Source organism: Ruditapes philippinarum, unplaced genomic scaffold (assembly GCF_026571515.1).
Source record: "Ruditapes philippinarum isolate M1 unplaced genomic scaffold, ASM2657151v2 ctg751_1_1_1_1, whole genome shotgun sequence".
Lineage (NCBI taxonomy): Eukaryota > Metazoa > Mollusca > Bivalvia > Venerida > Veneridae > Ruditapes > Ruditapes philippinarum.
The window spans coordinates 139,972-163,703 of record NW_026867209.1 but is presented as its reverse complement, the minus strand read 5'-3'; the positions used below and the strand labels follow the sequence as shown (position 1 = coordinate 163,703).

At 33.3% G+C, this 23,732-nt stretch overlaps 1 protein-coding gene across 1 annotated transcript in view; it reads left to right on the top strand.

The window, feature by feature from the left end:
- Positions 1 to 479: 479 nt before the first annotated feature.
- LOC132735310 (protein virilizer homolog) overlaps positions 480 to 23,732 on the top strand; it is a gene marked incomplete at its 5' end in the record, with an annotated part of 30,322 nt that continues 7,069 nt past the window's right edge. The window contains 17 exon segments of the mRNA XM_060722252.1: positions 480 to 712; positions 2,243 to 2,350; positions 4,707 to 4,912; positions 5,308 to 5,470; positions 8,084 to 8,181; positions 8,689 to 8,869; positions 9,945 to 10,065; positions 10,483 to 10,632; positions 11,555 to 11,698; positions 13,803 to 14,006; positions 14,461 to 14,546; positions 14,870 to 15,016; positions 16,050 to 16,145; positions 17,822 to 17,894; positions 19,282 to 19,418; positions 19,863 to 20,062; positions 22,668 to 22,841. Of these exon segments, the coding sequence (XP_060578235.1) occupies positions 480 to 712; positions 2,243 to 2,350; positions 4,707 to 4,912; positions 5,308 to 5,470; positions 8,084 to 8,181; positions 8,689 to 8,869; positions 9,945 to 10,065; positions 10,483 to 10,632; positions 11,555 to 11,698; positions 13,803 to 14,006; positions 14,461 to 14,546; positions 14,870 to 15,016; positions 16,050 to 16,145; positions 17,822 to 17,894; positions 19,282 to 19,418; positions 19,863 to 20,062; positions 22,668 to 22,841 (2,521 nt within the window).

Here is a 23,732-nt window from a genome sequence, read left to right as displayed (position 1 = left end):
TCTGGCTCAGTACGTTTAGTTTGATGATGCAAATGAGACATTTATGTTGAGGAAAAAAGCTTGAATTTAAAAAAGAATTCAACTACCTGGCAATACTATTACAGAAAATGCAATGTTATCAGTTCAGTTACATCATGCTTACTGTTGATAGAGAGATTGTTACCCATTTCAGTCTAGAAATGTAAATATGGTATATTTGGTTTGTTTCCTTGATAATTTGAATGCTGAACCTTATTACATTTGATGATTAGTTTCTGTTTTTCTTTTCATAAAAAAGTCATTAGTAATGTTATGTCAGTTACACAGACGCTAGTCACATAATCAAATATTTTACATAATCGGCCTATATATGTATATTATATCTTATTACAGTATATAGCCCATATAAACTTTAAAAGTTTGTTTCAAGCACCTGTGGTCAATTATATTTGGAAAAAAAAAGAATGCAAAGTTTTATATTGGTATTACCAGATGGGTAGAAGCTATGGAGAGTGTACCAGGATTACTACCTAAAGGTTTGTCCTACCTACTATACAAGGAGTCAAAGAATGAAGTACTGACCCATCTTCTAGATTGGATGATAGAAAGTCTGGACGAGTCCAAGGCCATGGCTCAACCAGAATCAGCCTACAAGGTGCGCCATCTCAAGATGGGCTTCAAACTTGCAGGGTCGCTGTGTTCATGTGATTCCAATGTAGCCATTCAGTGCCTGGTAAGACTTGTTTGATTCTGTCTATTATAATAACTCCTTAAAGGCCCAATAGCCTCAGAAATGCTATCAATTACTTTTTACAAAAAAACTTTTTACTTTTAATATTACAGTTTCAAAAAAAAAATACTGATTAGCCATATTTATGAACTCTCTCCTGCATTTGCTCTGTTTGCAAAAAAAAAATGTGAATCAGTTTTATGTATGGAAGTGAATTACATTTTGTTACCTTTACGACACATTATTGTACGCTCAGTGCTTCTTTCTTAAGTTGTTAAACATCTAACATGTTCTTTAACCATTATTAAGACATTATTAAACACATATTTGACATTTCAAAGAATTAAAAAAAATACATATTTCTGAGACATAATGTGTCTTTAAAGGGATACACAGGCAAATTAGTGACAAAAATATTAAAATGATCTTGTGTACTCAAATTACGCTAAAATGACATTTTGTAAAGTCCAGGCATGAATTTCTGTATCAATTCTACATATTTTTGGTTTTAAGCGTAAATACATCTATATATGTTGAACATAATTTTGACGCCAACAGAATCACAAGTAGCTTTTAAACAAGTCATGTGACTTGAACAAACACTGAAAGTTACAATTTCAGATATTTTGGATATTGTATGATCGCAAAAAGTCTAAGTCAGTCATTTGACACGTTTTCAAGGTTCTCTATGACAACTATTGTGAAATCTTAACGCTCTAACCTGACCCACGTGGGTCAAGTTAGGAAACCACCATTATATTCTTTACAAGAAGAAAAGTTTTGTTTCTATGACTGCCTAATGTATTCATTTTGAGGACATTTACAAAATAATGAATGAAAAATTTAAAACGAAGACATGAGAATTTTGTCTGTGTCTCCCTAATGTTGTTTACTATAATAAATTAAAATATTAAGATAGAATTTGGATCCTTATTTTATTAAAGTTGTATGTAACACTGAACTTTCTAGGCATGTCATAGCCTCAAATTTTATACAATATAAATAACATCAATAGTGGGAAGGGCAGAGAATACTAATGTGCCACAAGTAGGTTTTTTTCTTCTGTATACCAAAACTTTAAATTATAACAAAATATCGATAAGTCATATTGAAATATAATCCATAATGTATGTAACAAATCAGTATAAATTGTGATTTACTCTTGGTGTGAAACATTATGAAGAAAGTTTTTTATGTTATCACATAGGTTAATATCAGATTGCCAAATTCTGTCACAGGTAAAAAAATCTGTGTTTAGATCTAAGTGTCTACCAGTAACTGGAAGTGATAATGAAATGAAAAAATGTAATATTTTTCTTCAAATACCAAGATAATTGATTTTTATTTTCACTACAGAACAGAACATACCTTTATTAACTCAAAACTGTTTACAACTACATGAGTATACAGTGTAGTTTTCAGTAAAAGTAAAATAATTTCATTTAACAGATACACTGACATAAGTTGATACTTCTGATGTTAAAGCTATTGTATGGGAATAAAACATGATTTTTTTTTTTCTCCCTGTTTCAGAGTCGAGATGTTCAGGAGAAGTTATTAGACACATTTCAGTCACAGTATATGTCCTTCTCCCTAAAACTACAAATTATTTCAGGACTGGACCAAACTATAAGGCTGCAGGTAAATACTTTGAGTCGTGTCACGACAAATTCAACATAATGGGTTTGCGACCAGCATGGATCCAGACCAGCCTGCGCATCTGCGCAGTCTGATCAGGATCCATGCTGTTCTCTTTTAAACCTTTTAACAATTTGAGAAACTGATAGCGAACAGCATGGATCCTGATCAGACTGCACGGATGCGCAGGCTGGTCTGGATCCATGCTGGTCGCAAACGCACTATGTTGGTTTTGTCGTGACACGGCTCATTTGGTTAATACAGAATTTATTTTTGTTCCATTGTGTAGGAAGCTATAAGCTTATAGACACACTTTCGAATCTGTTCCTGGAACCAACTAGTACTGTTCAATGTAGTGTAAAGTTTCTTGCTCAAGGAAACATTTGAACTGAATCATTTGATTTACTCTGCCTGGTAAGAATGTTGAATTATTTGACAAAAGAAAACTAACCATTTGGCTTTGAAATATTCATGGTTCTTCTCCAGTGCATTTTTGTGCTGCAACTGAGGTTTAGTTTATTATGTAAAGCTCAAAAAAAGTAGATCTTATTTTATGCTCCCCGAAAAATTTCGGGGGAGCATATAGTCGGCGCCTTGTCCGTCTGTCCGTCCGTCCGTCCCTCCGTCTGTCCGTCCGTTTTCTTGTCCGGAGCATAACTTGAAAACCCTTGGAGATAATTTGGTTAAACTTCATACAGTGGTAGAGGGCATTGAGGGGGAGTGCAGTGTCAAAGAACCATAACTCTATTCTGCCCGGTTTTTGAATTATCTCCCCTTATAGAAAAATCTTGTCCGGGGCATAACTCTAAAACTATAAGAGATATCAACATGAAACTTTGTAGGTGAATAGATCTCAGTGGGTAGATGTGCAGTGCATAAGAACAATAACTCTTTTTGTCCTAATTTTGGAGTTATTGCCCTTTGTTAATTTCAACACTTTGAACTTTGTCCGGAACATAACTCTAAAACTATAAGAGATATCAAGATGAAACATTGTAGGTAGATAGATCTCATTGAGTAGAAGTGCAGTGCAAAAGAACCATAACTCTGTAAAGCCTCAATTTTGAATTATCTCCCCTTATAGAAAAATCTTGTCCGGGGCATAACTCTAAAACTATAAGAGATATCAACATGAAACTTTGTAGGTGAATAGATCTCAGTGGATAGATGTGCAGTGCATAAGAACAATAACTCTTTTTGTCCTAATTTTGGAGTTATTGCCCTTTGTTAATTTCAACACTTTGAACTTTGTCCGGAACATAACTCTTAAACTATAAGAGATATCAAGATGAAACATTGTAGGTAGATAGATCTCATTGAGTAGAAGTGCAGTGCAAAAGAACCATAACTCTGTTAAGCCTCATTTTTTAATCATCTCCCCTTATAGAAAAATCTTGTCCGGGCATAACTCTAAATCTATAAGAGATATCAACATGAAACTTTGTAGGTGAATAGATCTCAATGGGTAGATGTGCAGTGCATAAGAACAATAACTCTTTTTGTCCTAATTTTGGAGTTATTGTCCTTTGTTAATTTTAACACTAAACATTGTCCGGAACATAACTCTAAAATTATAAGAGATATCAAGATGAAACATTGTAGGTAGATAGATCTCATTGAGTAGAAGTGCAGTGCAAAAAAAAACATAACTCTGTTAAGCCTCATTTTTGAATTATCTCCCCTTTTAGAAAAATCTTGTACTGGACATAGCTGTAAAACTATAAGAGATATCAACATGAAACTTTGTAGGTAGATGTATCTCAATGGGTAGATGTGCAGTGCATGAGAATCATAACTCTGCCTTGCCTAATTCTGGAGTTATTGCCATTTGTTTATTTTTACTTTTTGAAGTTGTCCGGAACATAACTCGGAAACCATAAGAGATATAAACAAGAAACTTTGTAAGTTGATAGATAACAGTGATTAGAAGTGCAGTGCAAAGAACAGTAACTCTGCCTTTCCTAATTTTGGAATTATTGCACTTTGAACTTTTTCCAGGGACATAACTCAGAAAACTACAAGAGGTGTACTTTCCTGTGTCCAAAACCTATTCGGGGAGCATCACCCGGCTCAAACCGGGCTCTTGTTTCATAATATTTTTTTCACTTGGTATATCTCTCTCTTTTTTCTGAAATCCTAAAGCTTTGAATTATTAGGGGTAAAAAAGAAATGTCATTTATAAAGACATGTTCTTATAACTTTTTATATATATATTCAAGATTTATTAAAGTGCTATCGATCCACTTTTAAAAATCAGTGAAGAAATATGAACAGCTATGTTACTTTGTGAGACCATATTTCTAATGTTATAAACAATATTATAAAACAATAAAATTGTACATGTTTTATTATCGTATAGGATGGTATCCAGTGGTTTTTGGGTGTCCACAAGGTACAGAAGATTAAACAAGAGTCAGAGAAGAGTGCAGGATTCAGTAGTTATCAGAGAGCTGTCAAGTTCCTGCTACAGAAACAAGTTGTTAGGGTGATTGTTGCCTTGACAACGCTTATAAAGAAAGTCCATCTGTATGAAGTTATGAGTAAATTGAGTTTACAGCTGGAAAGGTTTGTTACATAAGTTTTTGTAATAAATACAATAAATAAATAAATACAAATGTTAATTAATTAAAATACGTATAAATGTTAGTAAAAGCACAGCTGATGTATTTTAAATTATTCTCTTCGCATTATTATCTTCGCACACACAAAATTACCAGAATGATGTTGTATCTGTTTTTATGAGATGGGGGATTACATAGTGATTAGAATGGTGGTGACGAAATAGTCATGCATGATGTTTGAAAGCAGAAAGACTCCTTACAGCTACATAGTAGTACATTTGTAGTTTGAAAACCTTGAAAATTCATGATTAAGACATTAACACCCATGATTATATCAAATATATGAGAGGGAAGAAACCAATAGTATAATATAGATGAAGACTGTTCTGATATTTTCAGGGTTATAGATTCTATTCCTACACCAGGATCAAAGTCAGAGGAGAGTCAGTTAGACATTGATATGGAGACAATATCCTCTGCCCTGAGTGAATCTGATATTGAAGCAATTATAACATGTGTCGATGAAATTACTAAAGTCTACACTCTAGCTCCTACACTCATTGTAAGTATTGACACAGACCTCAATCAGCAGTTAAATTTTAATGATTATCAAATACATTATGAAGGAATACTGCTACCCAGTGCCTGTAATAGATAATGATGACATTTGGAGCTTTAGATAAAACAAAATATAGCTGAGTTGTTCAGTTTACTAACTGAATGATTTGCCCCTCACTGTTGTGTATATAAAATCTGTCAGGAGGCGATGAATTCTTTTACATCAGGATGCTATCCAGCTAGTTTGCCAACAGTCAATGGTTCTAATGAGAAGCTTGCCAATTTATAAAATAATATGCAATGACAAGTGTGGCATTTTTAGTTGGTCTGATTTGAAGAAACTGTTGGGCAATTATGAAAGCTGCAGTGGCGTCATTGTTGTAGCGCAAACCTTTAGTGTAGCCCATTATTCAAACATATAAAAGTTATCAAAATAAAGCTTGGAATACTTGCTTATTATGACAAGGTGCAGTTGTTAGAGATTAGTGGCATAATTCTGAAAGCAATATTTTTGGAGTTATGCCCCTACTTTAACTTGTAATTTTCAAATTTAGCCACACCTCCCTGACCCAACAAATAAATCAGTTGAATTAAATAAAGTGCATTTGTGTAAAGAATATTACCAACTTCCTTTACCATAAGTAAATGCTATGAATGTACCTGGGGTTGACAAATTTGTTGAAACAAAGAGGAACTTAAATACATCCATATTATTTATGTAGACCACATAGTCAAAAGAATATTACAAACAAGAAAATGATATGAATGTACCTGTGGTTGATAAATTTGTAGTAAATTATATAATTGATGTAGACCATAGAGGCAAAAGTATAAAATATAATTAGTCTGTGATTTTTTAGCTCACCTGTCACAAAGTGACAGGGTGAGCTTTTGTGATCGCTTTTCTTCCGGCGTCCGGCCGTCGTCCGTCCGTAAACTTTTACTTTAAATGACATCTCCTCATAAACCACTAAGCCAATTTCATCCAAACTTCACAGGAATGTTCCTTTGGTGGTCACCTTTAAAAATTGTTCAAAGAATTTAATTCCATGCAGAACTCTGGTTGCCATGGCAACCGAAAGAAAAAACTTTAAATATCTTCTTTTAAAAAACCCTAAGAGCTAGAGCTTAGATATTTGGCATGAAACATCTTCTAGTGAGTATCTACCAAGTTTGTTCAAATAAAATCCCTGGGGTCAAAATTGGCCCCGCCCCAGGGGGTCATTGATTTTCCCTATATGCATATAGTAAAAACTTAAAAAATCTTCTTTTAAAGAACCCAAAGAGCTAGAGCCTAGATATTCAGCATGAAACATGTTCTAGTGATTGTCTACCAAGTTTGTTCAAATAAAAGCCCTGGTGTCAAAATTGGCCCCGCCCCAGGGGGTCATTGATTTTCCCTATATGCATATAGTAAAAACTTAAAAAATCTTCTTTTAAAGAACTCAAAGAGCTAGAGCTAAGATATTTAGCATGAAACATGTTCTAGTGAGTGTCTACCAAGTTTGTTCAAATAAAAGCCCTGGGGTCAAAATTGGCTCCGCCCCGGGGGTCATTGATTTTCCTTATATATGTATAGCAAAAACTTAAAAAATCTTCTTTGAAAAAAACCAAATAGCTAGAGTTTAGATATTAAGCATGAAACATGTTCTAGTGAGTGTCTACAAAGTTTGTTCAAATAAAAGCCCTGGGGTCAAAATTGGCCCCGCCCCATGGGGTCATTGATTTTCCCTATATGCATATAGTAAAAACTTAAAAAATCTTCTTTTAAAGAACTCAAAGAGCTAGAGCTAAGATATTTAGCATGAAACATGTTCTAGTGGGTGTCTACCAAGTTTGTTCAAATAAAAGCCCTGGGGTCAAAATTGGCTCCGCCCCGGGGGTCATTGATTTTCCTTATATATGTATAGCAAAAACTTACAAAATCTTCTTTGAAAAAAACCAAATAGCTAGAGTTTAGATATTAAGCATGAAACATGTTCTAGTGAGTGTCTACAAAGTTTGTTCAAATAAAAGCCCTGGGGTCAAAATTGGCCCCGCCCCTGGGGGTCATTGATTTTCCTTATATGTGTATAGCAAAAACTTAAAAATCTTCTTTGAAAAAACCCAAATAGCTAGAGTTAAGATATTCAGCATGAAACATCTTCTAGTAAGTGTCTACAAAGTTTGTTCAAATAAAAGCCCTGGGGTCAAAACTGGCCCCGCCCCAGGGGTATCATTGTTTTTAACTATATGTGTATAGTAAAAACTTAAAATAACTTCTTTTAAAAAACCCAGTGAGCTAGAGCTTAGATGTTTAGCATGAAACATCTTCTTATGGGTGTCTACAAAGTTTGTTCAAATAAAAGCCCTCGGGTGAAAATTGGCCCTGCTGGAGGGGGGGGGGGAGATCATTGTTTTTCATTATGTGTGTAGTAAAAACTTAACAAACTAAACATTGTGAAACATCTTCTAATGAGTGTCTTTCAAGTTTGTTCAAATAAAAGCCCTGGGGTTTAAACTGGCCCCGATCCGGGGGCCTTGATACAGGTGAGCGACCTCAGGGCCATCATGGCCCTCTTGTGTATTAAGATCCCCCCATTGTTTTTGTTACAATGCTTATTTTCTGTGTTTGTAGGCACAGCCAGGTCGTACTTTACCTGGTAAGAAGATGGTTGAAGTAAAGGTCAGTCCAGAAGACCCTTATCCTGTCTTCTATCATATTGCTAATGCATGGTATGTATATAGCTCAAGGAGAAAAATTTAACATTTTGTTATAACTTTAGCTATTGCATAAACCAAATCAAATCCTATATTTTAGCTTTATATTTATAAAATTTCATGGTTTTGGTATTCCAAATACAAAAAATGTAGCTTTTTTTGTGAGGGTTATATTTGCAATCAGAACATCTTGGCTACTATCAATAATAACATTAAGTTGTTGTTTATTATATGTTAAGTTTCTTAGTGTAGGTTAGATCGAAATACCATATGCCTTCTGTGTATTCTTACTATTGTACATAGGAATTCTGATTAATGAAATCTATTGTGTTCAAGGTCCTTATACGAGGAGTGACGGAAGTTCTCGAAAAGTTGCGATTGATTTTCCAAGCTCAAATTTAAATCTTGGTTATTTAATAGATTAAATAAACAAAAACAGCACAGATGGTACTGTGTTTTTATATTTAGATATTTAGCTCATTTTGTATAGTGTATGAAATATTTAATTCTATCATATTTCAGTCACTTGCTGGAGTCAGTATTTGTGTTGGTATCATCACCTGCCACATCTTGTGTTCCTACACTGTTTGGTTCTATAAGAAACTTGCTACAGAAGATGACAGAATTCCAGCATGGTCTACTTTATCTGGGAAGCAATGCTGATGCCGTCAACAAAATTATACAAGCTCTTATTCAGATATCTGTAAGAATATATTTGTTGATTAACTGTTCATTATATGATAAGAACAAATGAGACGCGTCATGACAAAACCAACGTAATGCGTTTGCAACCAGCATAGATCCAGACCAGCCTGCGCATCCGCGCAGTCTGATCAGGATCCATGCTGTTCGCTATCAGTTTCTCTACTTGTAATAGGGTTTGTAAGCGAACAGCATGGATCCTGATTAGACTGCGCGGATACGCAGGCTGGTCTGGATCCATGCTGGTTGCAAACGTATTGCGTTGGTTTTGTCGTGACGCAGAATATTAATGTTTTTATATAGCAATATAAAGTACAAAGTCTGACCTAACCGTCATGATAATACATGTATGTTGATTTAAAACTTCATTTATACAGAAAAGATAGATTTTTTGATCTATAATGGAAGTTTATTAAAATCTAAATATGTAGTTTTGAACTTTCTGTAAAATGCATTTGAAGAATATACATTAAATGGGATTTAACTTAATGTAAGCTAACTTTTGGAAATTTGACTTCAAGGACGAACTTGTAACAAAAAATATAATCTACATCTGTTGTTTAATATGATTTAATAGTAATTTTAACTTAAAGTGACATTATGCTTATGTTTTGACATGAATTAACTACATATTTAAAAAGATAAGCTATAACAATGGGGACTAATCAGTTCCTTACGAAAGTCAAAATTTAAGGTACTGGTGATCTTTACTTGAACACCAGCCATTTACACTTTGATGGGCATAATGTCACTTTAACATTTATAAGAACGTTCATTGCTTATGTGGGGCATCTGGATGAGTGGTTAAGGTTGTTGACTTCAAACCACTTGCCCCTCACCGCTGTGGGTTCGAATCCCGACCAGGATTTTGTATTCTTTCATGTGAGGAAGCTATCCAGCTAGCTTACTGAATGTCAGTGTTTCTACTCAGGTGCTTTTAGTGCCTGAAATAATGCACAGAAGGGCACCTTTGGTCTTCCTCCACCAGTAAAGCTGGAAAGTTGCCATATGACCTTAACTGTGTAAGTGCAACTCAAAACCCAATCCATCAAACAAACAATTGCTTATATATTCAGGATTTTAATCGGGATGAAGTATCAGAGGAGAATGTCGCCCAGCAACTAGGTGTTGAACTAATCTACTATATGCAAGCACTTTCTCTTGTTGATAAACTCTTCGAATATCATAGGAGGACAGGTAAGCCAATATGGTGTTTATATGGTGTTTATATTTTACAGATTTTAAGTTATTGAATAATATAATAAAAAATTTGATTATCATTAGCATAACATGCTAAATGGTTGAAATATTTATAAGCTTTTAATTTATATTGCTTTTGTTACCACTCTTACTTATGAAGAAATGGTTCAGATGCACTGTATTGGTAATTTAATAAGAAGGAAAGGAAAACTGAATTAAACTGTAAGTTATACTTGATGTTTGATATAAATGTCAGTAATTTTTTAAATGACACAATTCACATAATTGAAACTCTATCTTAACATGTTTATGTCAGTAAATTTCATAAGGTGTCATAATTCCTTCAGTTGCGGCTGCTTTTTGCATATAACATCAAGGTGGTATCTTTAACTTGGTTAGATTTTCTTATTTCAGACAAGAGTATGACAGAGGATCAGGATCCTATCAGTTATCTACACATGTTATATACAATGACCTTTGCCCCCTTGGGTCATGCTGCTGTAGTACAAGTTCTTACATACAATAACAATATAAAAGCGTTCATACCCTTTGTTAAACTCACTGGTAAGTTATTTTTTTCATTTGGATAATCAAAAGCTGATGGTAGTATTTTGTTCTGTAATAAAATTTATTTAGCTTAAACATACATGAATGTATTTTAGTTTTATTGTGATAGAATATTGAAGATTATTTGACCAATCTTGACATAGTGACATAGCTAGTACTGGTGTCATATTATGAGGAAACATGGTCATGACCCTTGTAATACACAGACCTTTGATCACTTTGCTGAGAGACAGACATCTTAATCACAAGGTTACTACTCACTTGTGATTGTTTCAAGAAATCTCTATCTGAAATGGAAAAAAAAACTTCAGCTTAATAAGTCATACATCAAATATCATACAAATTTAAGTCATTTTATAGAATTATGCAAAATAAAGCAAAAATAGGATGTTACCGTGAGTTAACACAAAAAGATGCAACTTCTGACAACTGCATAAGTGAATCTTCTTTGGCTCGATGCTCTAGAGCCTTGTGACTTTTGTTTGTAAACGGAGAGTCACAAGTTTGAATCCGAGCCACAGCAGGAAATTTTCTTCTACATTTGCATCTTTTATGGTATGTCCTCTTTATTTTGATAAGATAAAATGATACAAGCTGACAGAAATGTAGGTCATACCTCACAAGTTGTTTTGGTATGATTAGAATTGTGTTATGAATATAATTTTAAACTGTAACTTATATGAGCAGCGGCATAATGTGTTGCTACCAGCTTGGATCAAGACCAGCCTGCGCAAAAGCGCAGTCAGATCAGGATCCATGCTGTTTGTTTAAAAACCCTATTACAAGTAGAGAAACTTATAGCTTACAGCATGGATCCTTACCAGACTGCGCAGATTTAACGCTGGTCTTGATCCATGCAGGTCGCAAACGCACTATGTTGGTTTTGTCGTGGCGCGGCTCATTATTTATGTTATATCAGGAGATGACAGAGATGATGCTAGACTAAGGAAGTCAGTGTGTGCTGGATATACTGCAGAGTTAATGAACATGATCATACATCACTCAGATAATGTGGAGTTCTTGAAAAAACATGGGGAAGAGTTACTGGCATTGGGAGAGTCAGGTAGGATCATGATACTTATACCATATAGAACTGTCCTCCTGCTTTATAGGTTTTAAAGTTGCTGTGTTATCATTACAGAGATGAATCAGATTTAAAAAGTTGCTGGAATGTAATATTGTGATTTTTTATTGTTTGCTGGACTGAGGACAAACAAAAAAAGATCATTTCTTTTGTTGCATTTTGCCTCAGTTTAATCTTTCAATTTATGTACTAGCATTTACCAAACAACTGTTACATAACTCTGTACCTATACAATCCTGCTATTAGCCTAAAAGTCATTAGGGATATATTATGTTATGACACTGTTTGTCCATAGCAAATTTATTTCCACACACATCTTTTTAAAGACTTAATTGATTGCACAAAAGCTTTTGAATGACCAAGTTGATTGGACTTATATTTGTGTACAAGTATATAATACAAAATCAGTTTCAGCAAAATAATTTTGACAAGCTTCTGTTTGCTAAATAGTGTTACTACTTCTTTAGACATAAATTTGCTTAGCTAACTACATCTTATGAATCTTTTGAAACTTGATTAAGAGCTACTTGCATTAAACATATGGACATTTTCACTAACCAATTGGCCATGAAAAATTGTTTCAAGAGGTTTAATTGGCAAATGTCACATAAGTAGATCTGAAGCTCCCTAGACATATTTTTTATGCCCCCGGGCATATAGTAATTGAACCGTCCGTCCGTCCGTCCGTATGAGGTTAACCTAGAACGGCAAGTTGGATTTTTCTTAAGTTCTACCTGTACCAATGGCTTCTAAGTTTACACTTTTACTAATCAATACAAAGTACATGATCTGGGCAAGTTTCATAACTCTGGCTTTCATATTTACCAAGTTATTGCCCTTTTCAGCACTTAGAAAATGAATAGTGGTTAACCTAAAACGGCAAGTTGGAAATATCTTAAGTTCTATCTATACTAATGGCTTTATAATTTCCACACTTACTTATCAATACAAAGCACATGATATTGCCAAGTTATATAACTGTGTCAACCATATTTCCCAGTTATTTCCCTTTTTTCACTTTGAAAATAGGGCCTTGTCTGGTTAACCTATTTCGGCAAGTTGGATTTATCTAAATTTCTCCTAATTGCTTAATTTCTTTAATGATATCTTTCATATTTAGTAGGTGGATACCTTTGATGGTCCTCTAATTTTTTTTGGAGTAAGCGGTCTCTAGGGTCAAGGTCAAGGTCACTGGTTTTTGCTCATACAGCCTTTATTTTTTAGTTGATGTCTTAGTTTAATACAAACACCTCCTTCTTTGGGTGTAGTATGGGGTCATTTTGGTCAAGGTCAATGTTACCAATGTCAAGGTCACCAATGTTAAAAATAGATTTTTACATTTTTACAGGTGTATTGACCTTATTCTATAGACAGATGTTATTTATAATTGATAGAAACATAAAATTTGATGGAAATAGTGGTCAGTTGGGTCAAGGTCACCAGTGCTAAAAATAGATTTTTACACATTTGCTCATACAGCCTTTATTAAGTGACCGATTTATTTTATATTTGGTAGGAAGATAACTTGCATGGTATTCATCCTTTTGATTGGGATAGGGATCAGTGGGTCAAGGTCACTTGTGCTAAAAATAGATTTTTACACTTTTGCCCATACAGCTTTTATTTATTGACAGTTGTATTTCATATTTGGTAGGAAGATAACTTGCATGGTATTCTTCCTTTGGATGGAGTAAGGGGTCAGTTGGGTCAAGGTCACCAGTGCTCAAAATAGATTTTTACACTTTTGCCCATACAGCCTTTATTTAATGACAGATGTATTTCATATTTGGTAGGAATCTAACTTGCATGAAGTTAAATATTTTTCAACTTCACAAGTCAGAGCAATGACTTGGCAACTTATATTTTTCACAATTACAGAATGCCATGACTTGGTCAAGCTATAAAACTTGTGTTTACAATTTTTTGGCGATTTTTCTGTCCATAACTGAGTGAATGGGTAAACATTTTTTGAAGTATTGCTACTGACAAGAATCTGAGCCGGGGGCATTTGTGTTTAACAAACACATTCTTGTTTCTTTATACATTATATATTTCTACAAAAATGTTTACATGTATATTGCAGAGTTTAGCAGTAAACTATCTAGACTAAAGGAATGGCTGAACCCACTGAAATCTTTCCCCTCATGTAATCATGACAGTCTACCTGTGATAATAGAACAGTTGAAGACCTACCTTGATGACGTAATGAAGTTACCGCGGGGACTGATCACCGTTCTCCGAGTATTGAAGTATCTGGCTATAGCACCTGTCAATGAATACCCTGAAGGTGAGATTACTTTCTAGTTTAACTTCTGCAGTATTTATGATGTGAAAGATAAATAGTTGTTTTTCTTTTTTCATTTGTAAAACATTTCAGAATATGTCTGTAATCATTATTTTATTTTAATTATAAGTAATATTTTATAAATGCTCTGCACAAGTCTTCATAAATAACATTAAGAGGTAGGGATTTCATTAGTGCTTTTGTGTTTTACTTCTTGGTATAAACCTGAGTCTGTTGATCAAATTAAGTTTAACTATAACCTGTGCAAAGTTGTGGCCTTGACTTAGTAGTGTTTATAGTATAGAGTTTTTTGAATCCTATAAATTAATTAAAGTGACATTTTGCCCATCCAAGGGTATATAGTGAGTGAACAGGCAAAATTCAAATTAGGTTTACATTATGACATAATGACACGGTTGTTCTGTAGACTAATATTGTACATGTATGTGACTTTCAGATAAGAATGAGGAGATGAAGTATAAGTATGTACTGGTAGAACTGTTCAGTGCTGACTGTAGTCCTATATTTGTCACTTTTCTCCAGGTCAGTCATTTTTACATGTATTTAATTGATTACCTGACTTTCTTAGTTGTAGGAAATGTTCTAATCATTTACTGGGGAGATTTTAGGTCATTCACTAGAGTGTTGATGTATAAATGCTATTGCATCAGTAACTTCAATTTCTAAAGACTGATTTGTTTATTAAGCATTATTTTCTTTGCTGAGTTTTACACATTGTAGAAATTACCTTAAAATGTATAAACCTGATTTGGATGCTTGTTTCTATAAATCTATAGTATAAAAAGACAAAGCTTCTCATTTTAAATCATAAATATGTTAATATTTGTTATCTGATAATTTTTCAGAAATTAAGTGATTTGATGTTACGGCCATGGCAGCAAGGTATTCCTAGAAATAATGAAATGTTGTCTCTATATTTGTTTACTATACGACCATGTCTGGAGATGGTTAAAGCTATTACACAGTATCTTATCATGGCACGAGGAACAGAGGTATCTTGTTTTTTTTTGGATTTAACTCACTACAGTGTTGAAGCAGTAGCTCTAGACCCTTGCAGAAATATTTTGATCACAAAGTAGAAAAAAAATGTTGTTTTTTGGCTGATACTTTTAATTTTTATTCATTATTGTATATTAATCAGTATGAAATGATAGATTACTAGTATACATCTTGGAGTGCATTTCCCTGGTTGAAAAGGCAAGGTTTCAGCATTAAAATCATTCAAGCACCTTGTCCGTCATATACTTGATTACGGTGTTTAGTGTGGTGCTCCAACACTTTGTTTAGTCTCACTCTTTAATTATATTATACCCTGCTATATTATTTCATGAACTTGTCCTGTATTAATATAGAAATGTTTTCTTTTATTACGTAAATAATTGTTTGTTGTTGTTAAATGGATGCTGATGTTAACATATTAAGATTTTGCATGAAATTTAGTCAGACTCAACAAATTTTTAGACTTTCAGGGCTTTATAGGCAAAGAACTGTCATTATTGCTGTTAATGTTAAGAATGTTTGAATTATAATAAAGGTTAATAAAATTTTATATTCTGAGGATTTTCAATGTCAGTTTAATTTATTTATTTTTTGGGGGAGTGGGGGGGGTCTATTTTTAAGAATGTTAGAGACTTACAATTTAGTTTATAAACTACAGTAATTTTTACTTTCTTAAATCTCATGGATTTAAGCAACTTTACAATGATAACATGTTTGTGAGAATTATAAATCATCAGTAATATAGCAAAGTGGCATGAATTTTACTTTGACAGTGTTAATGGTTGATGCTATTGTAGAAATAGGTGGAGAATTAAATGAATAGAAAAATATTAGTATGTACGTTCAGCATGAAGTAATAAAATGTAAAAAGAAATCATTTTGTATATTTAACGTTTGCCTAGATATAATTTTTTGTTGAGAAACACCACCATGGGAGGAAACTTGGCTTAAAAAATAATTGGTATTTTGTTATTGTAGTTGTTCTAGAATGTTGTTATAAAACAGTATTGTGTCATATGTTTACAGTTCCGTGACCTGACAACACTGCCAGTTCTGTTTGAACTACACACAGTATTATGCTCTGTACCAGCATCTAGTTTGTTTGTTCTAGAAATCACAGCTGTAAGTAAATGCCAGGTTTTATTCATTCGTGAATTTGATTGTGTAGAGATATTTATATAGGAAATGTTGTGATTGTGTTTTTAGTCCCCTACCGGTTTAACCGGAGGGGACTTTAGGTTTACCCTCCGTCCGTCTGTCTGTCTGTCTGTCTGTCTGTCTGTCCGTCAGTCCGTCCGTCCACAAAACTGGATCCCGCGATAAAGCAAAATGTAATGAAAATATTTTTATGAAACTTGATATATGGATAGATGGCAGTATGGAGATTATGCACGTCTTTTTTTTTTCTTCGTATGTTGAAAATTCTGGTTGCTATGGCAACAAATAGTCTGAAAATATGGCAAATTGAACACATAAACTGGATCCCGCGATAACGCAAGAAATACTGAAAATATTTTTATGAAACTTGATATATGGATAGATGGCAGTATGGAGATTAATTATGCACGTCTTTTTTTTTTCTTCCTACGTTGAAAATTCTGGTTGCTATGGCAACAAATAGTCTGAAAATATGGCAAATTTAACACATAAACTGGATCCAGTGATAACCCAAAAAGTACTGAAAATATTTTTATGAAACTTGAAATATGGGTAGATGGCAGTCTGGAGATTATGCACATCATTTTCTTTTCTTCCTATGTTGAAAATTCTGGTTGCTATGGCAACAAATAGCCTGAATTTCAAGATTTCTGATTTAAATTTTTCAGCTTTTTCACTATAAGTTCTTTATTTCTTAAGGTGTTTACTTCAAACTTTAAATATAAGTTTCTGGTCATCAACCACATATGTGACAAGGTTTACAACTCTAGCACAACAATTATCAGTATTACCTCCCTTGAACTTAGAATTTTTATGAAATAAAATGTTGTCTTTTTTAAATAACTTCTTTATTTCCTAATGTATCTACTTCAAACTTCATATATATGTTTCTTATTATCACTCAACATTTTTGAGAAGGTTAAATACTCTAGCAAGACTATTTCTAGAATTATGTCCCCCTTGAACTTAGATTTTTTTCGAGAAATTGGTATTATTCACTCCAACTTCTTCATTCCTTATAGGATTTACTTTAAAATCCCACATCGTAATAATATGGCAAGGTTGTATAAACATAATTTCCTTACTAGGCAGGGAAACTTAACACATTACTGTATTATAGACAAACTTAGAACTCAAAAGATTTAAGTTCATTCATGTCATTCATTCACTGGTAAAATTGACTGGCCAATGGCCCATCAGATAGTTGCTGGGGTTCTAACCGGTAGGGGACTTATGGATTGCTTGCAATACTATGATAATTGCTTGTTTACATTGTTATATAAAACAAGTTTTCTATATACATGTGCTTGTGTGCCGTGAAACAAAAAAAAGAAAAGAAAAACAGTTGACTATAATTTTAGTCTGTATTTGATACTAAATTAAGGGATTGTCAATACCAAACTTTGTCTTGTAACTCTAGTTTAAACATGTATTTAACTGGCAACAGTAACTTAAGCTTGCTCAGCTGATTTTAAATTGAAAGATGAAGATTTAGAAAGAAAAAAAACACTATGCATGATTTCCAGGCAGGCAGTATGTCAAAGATTTTATTTGCGCTTCAAAAAATATATTAGCATTTTTATTGTAATAATTGAATATCTAGCTGAGAAATCAATTTAAAGTTGATTATATAATTATAGATACAGAAAGATATCGTGGATACCTTGGCAGCATACACACAGCCTCTGTCTCAACCAACTGAGGAAAAGGACAGTAAGTTTTCTGTACCATTATGCTATGCTTACATTGACAAAACCTAAGCACTTGGTCATTTTAGTTCTTCTATGAATTTTAATTGTTGTTTAAAGATATGATTTCTGAATATGTTTAGAGAACAATATTATGTTAAGGTAGATTGGTATCTGTTAATTGTTAGGTATTTTCTTTAAAACAATCTTATGAGTTGCTGTTTAAATAAATGTAATATTTCAGAAATAATATCGGTCTGAGCTGTGTTTATCGGCTATTTAACCAGCCGCATATAAACATGTAGTCAGTAATCTGTGTTTATTGGCAGTTTTAACAGTTTTTTAGCTCGACTTTTCTATGAAAAGGGGAGCTATCCTACTCGCCCCGGCGTCGGCGTCGGCGTCGGCGTTGGCGTCACACCTTGGTTAAGTTTTTCGTACCACCCCACTTTATTTCAGAAGTATTACAAGTATGGCTTTGAAACTTACCATACTTGTTCACCATCATAACCTCCATCTACAGACAAGAGTACATAACTCTGTCAAGGTTTTTGACAGAATTATGGCCCTTTTTTGACTTAGAAAGTGTATTGAGCTTGGTTAAGTTTTTTACCCACCTCACTTTATTTCAAAACCATTGGAGGTATTGCTTTTAACTGACCATACTTGTTTACCATCACGACCTTCATCAACAGACAAGAGGACATAACTCTGTCAAGGTTTTTGACAGAATTATGCCCCTTTTGACTTAGAAAATACATTGAATATGGGTAAAAATCCACTTATTGCCTTAACCCTTTGAGATATTGCTTTGAAACTTTTAATGCTATTTCACATCATTACCCCCATCTGTACGCAAGAGAAGGTAACTCTGTCAAGGATTTGTTTTAAAAAATTAAGCCTTTTATCGACTTAGAATCTTGGTTAAGTTTTTAGTACCAGTCCACTTTTTGACTGAACTGTTTGAGATATTAATTTGAAAGTTGAATACTTGTTTACAATCATGATTCCCAAACATGTCAGGAGAAGGTAATTCTGTCAAAGATTTTATTTGAATTATGGCCCTTAACTCTTTTGACTTAAACATTTCAAACTTTGCTGCAGTGTTCAAGGGTATCACACAATTCAGTAAAATAATTCTTCACTAAATATCTTAATGCTCATGGCCATTGTTCACTTTAAAAATACAGAGATTCTTGTATTGCCTTTTACTGCAAAAACTTTTTTTATTGGCAAGCAATAAAAAAGTCGAGCGCGCTGTCTTACGGACAGCTCTTGTTTTTCTTCTTCTTTAAATACAGTGACAAAAACACAAGGAATGTTAGCTTCTGTATTATCAGTGAAATAGAATTGATATAATTATGTAGATGAATTGTTATTAAATACACATATCTATAATGCAATATTTTCAGAGATAAGCCAGAGTCTATGGACCCTGACTATACGAGATTTGCTCAAGTTTACAATGAAGGCTCCCTATGCCTACCTAAGTGGATTACAGATTCTTTCAGAGTTACTCCCCTTACCATTGCCTCTTCAAACACGAGAGGTAAGATATTAATATTAATTAATTCTGTCATTTTTTTTATAAAATTATTGGTTAAAGACATATGTCATTGCAAAGTTAAAAATAGATTTCATTTGCTACATAATATTAATATTAGTGTGAATGTTTGAGTTTTGTATCAAGTTTGACATTTTTTTTGATAGAAAAGTGTACAGGAAAATTTAATCTAAATCATATTTTCGTTATTTAAATTTAGTCATTATCAAAGATTTGACATGTTGAATTTAGATTTTCTCTGCATGACTAGCTTACGGAACATCGTTAGTTCTACTCAGGTGCCCGTTTGTATCTGAAATAATGCAGGGAAGGGCACCTGAGGTCTTCCTCCACCAGTAAAGCTGGAACGTCTCCATACGACATATACTGTGTTGGTGTGACTTAAAAACCCAGTCAAAGAAACAAACAAAATTCTCTGTATTATTCCAGCCTTTGTCGAAGGAAGAAGAGTCTCTTGCCTTGAACACACGTAAACTCTGGAGTGCTCACTTACTTCCCCTGCATGGAGCATTACACAACATTATCCGTACATTGTCAGCCACAAGTTGTCAACCACTACAGCAAATATTGAGGAAGATATGTTGGCAGATGTCTGACCTTGCCGCCCCAACAGCTACCATGATTACACAGTATGTATCAATTCATTCCACTAAAATATATCAAAGAAAATAATAAGTTATGAAAAATGAAATTTTTAGAGCATATTTTGCCTCAGAAAGAAATAAAATTATTCCTTATTTAGGAAGGGCAAATATGAGTTTTAAAATGTTTAAATAATGGTTTAAGGACGTTTTCAGGAGTTTTCATATAGACATATAGGCAAAATTAAAACTGTTCAATAGAATTTCTTTAAACTTGGCATGTTGTTGGAATATGATAACAGAAACATTTTAAGCGAAAAGAAAATTGGGGTCACCGTTCTCGTTTTTAGCTCACCTGTCACAAAGTGACAGGGTGAGCTTTTGTGATCGCTTTTCGTCCGGCGTCCGTCAGTCCGTAAACTTTTACTTTAAATGACATCTCCTCATAAACCACTAAGCCAATTTCATCCAAACTTCACAGGAGTGTTCCTTTGGTGGTCACCTTTAAAACTTGTTCAAAGAATTTAATTCCATGCAGAACTCTGGTTGCCATGGCAACCAAAAGAAAAAACTTTAAATATCTTCTTTTAAAAAACCCAAAGAGCTAGAGCTTAGATATTTGGCATGAAACATCTTCTAATGAGTGTCTACAAAGTTTGTTCAGATAAAAGCCCTGGGGTCAAAACTGGCCCCGCCCCAGGGGTGTCATTGTTTTTTAACTATATGTGTACAGTAAAAACTTAAAATATCTTCTTTTAAAAAACCCAATGAGCTAGAGCTTAGATGTTTAGCGTGAAACATCTTCTTATGGGTGTCTACCAAGTTTGTTCAAATAAAAGCCCTTGGGTTAAAATTGGCCCTGCCAGGGGGGGGGGGGGAGATCATTGTTTTTCATTATATGTGTGTAGTAAAAACTTAACATCATGAAACATCTTCTAATGGGTGTCTTCTAAGTTTGTTCAAATAAAAGCCCTGGGGTTTAAACTGGCCCAGCTCCGGGGGGCTTATATACAGGTGAGCGACCTCAGGGCCATCATGGCCCTCTTGTTGAGTTATCTGCCCCTGAATCAGACTTTTCTACTTATTTGAGGTCATTTCAAGGGCAGATAACTTATACATACTTAAATGAATTTTTGTTTCTACTCCTGGATTATGTTTTTCTTTTTCTTGTTGAGTACAATACATAATAACATTCAATTCCTTACATCGTTTCTGTTAATTATTTTCAATGAAAATAAAGGTACTTTAAATACTTAAAAAATAGGCCATTTTTTAAGTAAAAATGCACAGGTTAACAGAAGAAGTGGGGATAAAAAGTACCCACTCAAAATTTGTTCTTGAAATTTTGCATATCAACTAAAACGAAGGTAAGCTTCATGAAAATAAGGGGAAATAATTGTATTGTTTCCATTTATTGTAAATTATCTGCCCTTGAATTTAACAAAAAAAACGAATTCAAGGGCATGTTACTCAAAAACAAGAACGGTGACCCCAATTTTATTTTCCAATCTTTTTGTTAATATCCATGTCAGTTAAAGTATACTAGTGTCTCACAGGTACATATTAATACTTAATCCACACATATCAATACTTAATCCACATTTCATACATACCACCATTATATATAAATATTTATTTTCAGAATAATATACATCATTTATATTAATCTTAGGTAAATTTAGGCCAATTATAAAAAAAATATTAATTCTTTAATGTCTTAAAGGCTATTAATGATTAAAATCAAAACCTTTAACTAAAACAACCATAAAAAATAACTAATTTGTATAATTTGCCCTGCCCCCACCCCCCCCCACCCCCCCAAAAAAAAAAAAAAAAAAAAAAAACTGACTGACTGAATTTTGTTTATTTAGCATTTCAATGTTTCATATTTCATTACCAGATTATAATAAATTAGAATCATATTAAATATCAATTAATTTTGTTTATTTATGCACTTATTAACATTAAAGTTATAATTATTTATATTTACTTATTCTAACAATTAAGTTTTAAAGTTCAAAATCAGTAAAATTAATGACTTTGAACAATTATTGTTCTAAAATTTTACGCCATATTTTACAAAATCAAATATTCACAACTTCAAATTTATTATGAAAAACTATTATACAGATATCTTTATTTATCTATCTTTTTGTAAAAGTCAGATTGCTATTCATTGAAATAAAAGGTAACTGCTTAATACATATAAAAGGTCTGATGCAGTACAAAGTGCACTTATGAAGTGCACTAGTAGTGCACTACTAGTGCACTTTGAAGTGCACTACTAGTGCACATCTAGTGCACTCCTAGTGCACTTTGTGTAACCTTTAGTGTGAACTCAACTGTATACTGACCCAACAATATGTTTGAAAGATAACAAAGTTATACATTGTACAAAACTTTTGCATTCATACCATTACGAGATAATGTGTTAAGCTTATGAATCCAGTATGATTCTTGTAATAATCATTGAACTGATTATATATTAACTGATATTGGCATACTAGTCAAGTATCATAAAAAGATCTAAACAGATTTTCTGAAATTTGATATGGAATCCTATGGTATTTCAGTTCTTCAGTATATGATATGCACTCCAGCAATTTTGGTTAAATTAAAATATACAATATAAATTGTATTAACTTTTTTACAGATGTATATTGGATATATTATTGGAACACATAGAGACAGTAGGTGAGATAAGCAAGGTAAACCCGGAGTCAGAGGAGACGAAGGTTGCTCTAGCTACACGAGGGCGGTTCCTAAATCTGTTAGCTTACCTACTGTCACAGCCTGCTATCAAATGTACCATGCTAAGGATAATGGGGTAATTGGCATTCTTTTAACTGTATTAATATGTATGGCAGAATTAAAAGAGATGTCATAAGATATATTAAAGGAACTCCACTAAGGTCCACAAGACTAAAAACATAAAATTTTAATTTTTCACATAGAGCAACTGGAGGACTTAAAAAAAACCAGAAATATATAGAAAAGATAACTAAGAAATATACCCAGAAAGACATTGAAAATCCTTTGTGCTATTTTCAGTCTGATTTGAGTGTGGAGTGTTTTTAATTTTGGGTCATTTTCACAATTAAAATTATTATTCTGGAAGAACAGAGTGAGCAAATGATCTGAAATTTCGCACATATGTTGTAGGTCTAGACCTACATCAAATTGAACATTAACCTCGAAAAATAATTTCTAGCCCCTGAATTTAAAAAACTTCAGTGGAGTCCCTTTAAATTTTAAAAAGGTTTATGTTTATGATGTTTATAAATAACTTATTTATTCATATTTACTTATTTATGTTAGCATTATTGTGCCGGGCATTTAGATTTACCCTTGTCTGTCCATCTGTCTCCATCCGTCCGTTCACTTTTGTGTCGCACGTAACTCAAAAAGTATTTGACCTAGAGTCATGAACCTTTACAGGAATGTTGATCAGCATGTGTAGTTGTGCACCTGGGTATTTTCGTGTGGATTTATTTAATATTTTTAGAGAAATTGCCCTTGACTTAGTAAAAATTTGCAATTTTCAACTTGTGTCGCATGTAACTCAAGAAGTATTTGACCTAGAGTCATGAAACTTTACAGGAATGTTGATCAGCATGTGTAGTTGTGCACCTGGGTATTTTTGTGTGGATTTATATAGTGTTTTTAGAGTTATTGCCCTTGACTTAGTAAAACTTTTCAATTTTCAACTTGTGTTGCA